This window comes from Rhea americana, unplaced genomic scaffold (genome assembly GCF_003343005.1).
Source record: "Rhea americana isolate MKP2758 unplaced genomic scaffold, rheAme1 scaffold_324, whole genome shotgun sequence".
NCBI lineage: Eukaryota > Metazoa > Chordata > Aves > Rheiformes > Rheidae > Rhea > Rhea americana.
The window spans coordinates 111,800-117,716 of record NW_028186451.1 but is presented as its reverse complement, the minus strand read 5'-3'; the positions used below and the strand labels follow the sequence as shown (position 1 = coordinate 117,716).

The following is a 5,917-nucleotide window of genomic DNA, read 5'->3' as shown; positions in this document are numbered from 1 at the left end:
AGTTTATGCCTACCACATTTCTGTTGAAGCCAAAGGAACCATAGCATGCAGGATTTTTTTATTATTATTATTATTATTTTTTTTTTTTTTTTTTTAAAAAAATTTCCATCTTCTAAATGCACCTTGGGACAAGTTTCCTATTTTACCTGGCCTGTGAGGTTTCTTCAGACTATGATAAAAATAATTAAATTTTTTTTAATATAGTAAGATAACTGAGATGGCCTGTCCTTTAAATTGCTATACCAGAAATGTTTCATAAGCAGCACTAAGTTTATTTTCAAGATCATTCCCTAATAGGAATATATATGGGATAAAATAATGTTTTATAAATCAAATAAGAAAAAAAAATCCCTATTTTCTATGTGAAATCTGAACGCATCTGTGTAAAAATATATTTTCTATGAGAATGCTGGATTCCCCATAGAAAAGAAAGTAAAAAAAAAAAAAAAAAGAAAGAAAAAGAGTGAGCAAGAGAAGTTTATTGGAACACTCATCGGTATATCTGCAGTTATATTAACTGCCACAATTAAATTCTATTAATCCTCTCTTCTTTCTGTGTGGTAAAACAAATGAAATTAAGTTCACCAATGGTCTAAGCAGAGCAGCCAATTTATATTTGAGGCAGCTTGGAACCCRAAAGCTATTATTTATGTACTATATTGACATCGTAAAATAAAAGTATTATTTCCAAACTTGCAAGATGAGTATTTAGATATACTGGCATGCAAAACAAAGTAATTTAATCTAAGAAAGATTAAAACAAACTTCAAATATTTAAAGTTCTCTTCCTTTCCTGAAAATAGATCAGCCTTGATACTATAGGAACATTCTGAGATAACTAAATTACTGGATTTGAAGAGCATGTACCTGTGGCCTTTGACTTAGTTTCTAAATATGAGAAAGTTTGCATTATTTCACTTTTCTGTTTTAAYTATTGCCAAAGTAGCAGTAAAGTTTTCAGACTGAAATCATAGCATAAATTACCAAATCTTACTATATATTAATTAYGATACATTAGTGTGTACAAACATCTGATGGTACTGCCTGATAAGTAGCATGAGATTGGTAAAGAAATGCCGTAATTCTTTTAACCTAGACTGGTGCACAACACAGATTGTAGGTATTGTCTGGCTAATTGATTACAAAATCATGAAAAGCAGTCTACTTGTTTAGTTTTTTCCTAGACATATGAGGCCAGAATGTGAAACAAAGTGTGAAATGAGAATATTTTTATACTTGGTGTGAAGTGGTGACTGGACTGTTAGTTGGCCACATTAAATGTAACATTCCAGCATTTCTTTGTAAAGAAACAAGCTACAAATACTCAAAATTTTCTGCTACCAGGCCAGGCAATTAACTGGATTGAAAAACAACAAAAATCTTCTCTAAATTGTTTTACCATGGACAATAGATCCTTTCCAGTATAAAAATGGTAGAGGGCTCAACACTAAGACTACAAATGGAGAGAATGCTCTAGTTTTTCCCGGCCTTTTCTTTTTTTAGTAGGAGCTTCTTAAGGGATCTATACTGCCTGTGCCTTGCAGGCTGCCACCATCTCCTGTTAAGGAAACATAAATAAACCCCTTTAGAGCACTGGCAGGCATCTGGAATATAATACTAAAAGTGTCACAACTGTCTCCTGAAGGCTAAAAATGGAGAGACAGATGCCCTGGAGGCTGCCTTCTTCCAGCCCAGCTCCTGGGTTGCCCCCCGTGCTAGTCTGATCTCAAGGTTTCTGTGGCAACAGGAAAGGGGGGAGAATGGAATGGACTTGGCCCTGCTCCCAGGCACTCAAGAGCCAAATACAGCAGAGGATATAAGCACAGTCCAGGGTTAGCTGGCCAGGCTACTACCCTGAAAGCAGAAATTTGAAGCATAGCAAAATGTTGAGTTCAAATTTCTTATCAGTTCAGTCACAGAACCATAAGCTGAGACTCCTTTGCTTTAATAACCACTTTAAAGAAAATTAAAAGCTAAGTTTTATGCAGGAAGAGAAAAATCAGTCCAAAGCCATCAGAGCACCCATAATTCAGCCTTTTTGTGGGTAATTTATTGGCAGCAGCCTGACTCTTTGGAGAGTTGCCTTCTGAGAGACTGCACAAGACACAGAGTTGCTAGGGTGAGTTTAGAGAACTGTGGAATTTCTTTTGCACTGTGTTTTGTATGAAGCTGTTTTAGCCTTCTGCCTTCTTAGTGCATTTCAAATGTAATTTTATAGGCACCTATTAACTTCTCATAAGCTGTGCCACAAGAGGAGAAAGAAAAAAAGTGCTAACTGATGTTCACATGGTAGAACAGCAGTGCTGTTACGGGGAAAATAAATACGTTAATTAAGACACTTTTCTAGTGTTCTATTGGAAATTTTCTTTGAATAGTGTCTTTGCCATTGTTTCTTTTTCAGGCAAATTATACAGATCCTCAAAGCAAGTTGAGATTTAGTACTATTGAAGAATTTGCCTATATTCGGATGCTCCCTTCAGACGTGGTTACAGGATACCTTGCTCTAAGGAAAGCAACAAGTATTGTTTCCTAAATGGACCGAATGTTATTGTATATCACTTGTGAACAATGCTAATTCTCAGAGTCRTGATGGAAACGGATTGCTCGATTGAGGTGCCTTAAAAATACTCGTTCGTATTTACATCTGGAAGTAGTTGATGACACATGGATATGAAAGAACATATGGTTTTGATAAATAATGATATTTGTTAGTTTGCCAACTTGTAAGTAATGTGATTTGGTCAAGAAARTAACTTAGATGTTAAGGATGTAGGCCTGCATCCTAATGCCTGAGTTATATTAATTTCTGTAGGGCCAGGATTTCATACCTAACCTCTGATACTACTGTGGTTCAGAAGAGAAAAAAGTCATCTGAATAAAGGCAAAGCTACCAAGATAGGCCAGCTTATAAATCTGCTATGCAAATATGCTTGCTACTTGGCTACAGAGAAGTTTGTCCCACCTGTAAAATGAAGCTAAAATACTAAGTGCTGCTATTGTGGTGACTATTGATGGTATTGAGCATTGTGGAAATGAACACCTTCTTACAGATACTTAAATTACAAGACTTGTCAGCATAAATAAAGCTAGACTCAAATTTGTTTGAGTAAAATATCCTAATGAATATGCATAAAGGGATCAAATCAAAAGGTAACTCTAATGTGACACTTAAAGTGCTTCATTTCACAACCTAAATTTTTTTCTACTAATTTCCAGAACTTCTGAAAAAGCATGCTAAAAAGACAGGAATTCCACTATGCAATGGTGTTCTACCACCTAGGTGGTCTTCAGCAAGGCAAGACCTCTCAGGTCTGTACACCACAAAGTATCTGAAGAGTAACTGACAGCAACTGAATGTTGTCCTTTAGAGGAAGCAGAACGAAGGAGAGTTTAGATCCCCATGTCAGGAGTTGAGAAGTACTTGCTGACTTGCTGAATGATTTCTGGAAGTTGAGCTTAAGAGGAAGTAGACAAAGATTTTCTGCCATTCTTTCTGTCCTCTTCCTTACAAGAGGTCATTGGTTTATTTTCTTCCCACTTCTGTGCCTTTGTCCCAGCCTTAGCTACACAACAAGTTTTGATTTATTCTGGATAGCAGATATATTGCAGCATCAGCCATTCTTAGCCTCCAGTCACACTGTCTGTGCCAGTTCACTCCCATTCTCTATAAACTATCCTTTAGTTGTAGTAATTATCCCACTTAAGTCTGAGTCAGTGGGTATTGGTTAGAAAGGCTACTAGGCAAGTTACCACTTGTGGGAATGCTATCTTACTGCATACAAAACTACCAAGTACTTAATAGAAGACTGGTCGCATATCTTTTTAATTAGTAGGTTGCCTTGATTACTGAGGAGCTGAGCCACCGAACACTAGAGAACACAGCATGATACCAGCTCTGTCATGGACATTGTCATCTTGTGCAAATCACATCTTTTCTCTCAGTGCAGAGGCAGCACACAATGGCAACTAGTTAATGTCTAAGCTGCATCTGAAATGTACATTTCTATAGAAATGATAATTAGTACAGATTTCTTCTCATTGAAGGAGTGAATATGCAGAGTACTATTAAGGCTAGTTTAGTATGAACTGCAAAACAGGAAAAAAAAAACTCTTAATACTGGGACACATTGTTTACTCAGTGTATCTGGGAACTCATTCCTCARTTTTTGTGATCTAATATTTACAAAAACAAAGTAATTTTAAAAGTCTTTGACAGGCTTACAATAGAGCCTTCAAAGCCCTAGATACCAGATAATGCTACAACTGTATCACAGAACAAAAAAAATCAGACAGAATATCTTTCTTCATGCCAGTAAGCATCCAAGCCACATTCACTTTGCATCTGAGGTTTAGAATGGATGTTTTTAACTTACTTTATGTACTGAATACATGTTTGTACGATAAGCTTAACTTTGATATGAAAACACATAGAACAGCTGTAAGATTTGTTTTGTTTTAAATAAGTAGACAGCAGCACAGAAAATTGGATTTCACCACCTTATTCTCTCCCACAAACGTTTTTACCATTCTTTGTGAATGACTACTTAGGAGCACAGGCTCCCTCACTATCAGAAGTGCTCAGACAGGTTCCATCCCCTCCTGCATTGTACATTGTTACTTTTCTCAGCTACAGTTTTTCTGTACAATATTTATTCACTGAATATTCAGAACCTAAGTGTCTTACTGAACAAATGAAAAGCAGAAAAGTAAACAATGCTTAGAACTGGCAAAAATATTAATGGATACTCTCTCAATGCTTTCTATCCATACAATGGCTGCTAGATTCCCTTTTCTTTCCTTGCTTGTTTTTTTTTCCTTTGTTGCTAGTCCTCCCCCCTTTTTTTTTCCTTAGTTTGTAGTGCCTCACTTGGAAATCAGTCACTAGAATCATTCACATTACATCGACCAACATCAGTTTACTGTGTGGAACAATCAAAATGTGCATTTGCTTTAGCAGGAAGCTTAGGATAGAAAAGATCTAGTAGCCAACACATGTAACTGTCATTCAGTCTGACTTGATTCTTTTTGGAAATCACACATGGACCTGCTATTCTCATCAATGGCTTCTACAAGAGGAGAACTGAGCATTACCTACTTCACTGAATATAAGTCAAAAASATGGGTAAATGAGGAGCTAGTCTGTGCCACAGAGCAGTTTTAAAGCATGTTTTACTGCTAGCTTTAAAAGAGGTGAAAATTGTGAAGTATGTTTATATTTAAAAGTACTTATCAAAGGTTATATAAGCATAAATAAAAAGTTGAATTTAAACTGCAAAGATGACAAAAGAAAGGCATTTGAAAAGAGAAGCAGTGACAAATACCRTTTAAGACCTGAGGAGGATGGATTTTGACTAATACTACTATCACATACRTAAAATGGACTGTTTTTAAATAACTTTTCTTAATGTACAACCAAAACTATCTGTCAAGTATTAGCTGACTGTGTTACTTCACACGAACCATGGCTTCAGCCTCACATACATTTATAGTAATATATTCTAATTCCCCACTGTTACACCAGTAGTGGCACAAAGGATGCTAGTTGCTACACTCCTGCAGAATTCCCACTGACATTAGTGGAAGGGACAGTAGGATCTGAATCTCCAAGGCTCTTGACTATTGACCACTGTTTTGTGCAGCACATTTTGTTTTCCATGGAAACCTTCCTGTCACAGCTTTTCCATCTGTCATGGCCATAGCAGGAATGCCCCCCCCCCTTCGTGGGCCTGTATTTCCTTGCCTTCTCTCACTGTAAATGTGTAGATCCTTATGGATGCACTACATACAGGCCTCCACAGAGGACAGGAGCAGCAGGCACATGCATGGACATGTGTCTTCATCTCTTTTGACAGAGATAAGATAAAGATTAAGATAAATATCAAAACTACCCAGTGTACAAGGAAGCAAAGAAAAGGGG

General features: G+C 36.6%; 1 protein-coding gene across 1 annotated transcript in view; it reads left to right on the top strand.

The window, feature by feature from the left end:
- The window catches only part of INO80C (INO80 complex subunit C), a 35,355-nt gene extending 30,079 nt beyond the window's left edge, over positions 1 to 5,276 (top strand). The window contains exon 5 of the mRNA XM_085310710.1: positions 2,402 to 5,276. Within this exon, the coding sequence (XP_085166836.1) occupies positions 2,402 to 2,533 (132 nt within the window). The 3' untranslated portion in view covers positions 2,534 to 5,276. The remainder of the gene's footprint in view (positions 1 to 2,401) is intronic.
- The last annotated feature ends 641 nt before the right edge of the window (positions 5,277 to 5,917 follow it).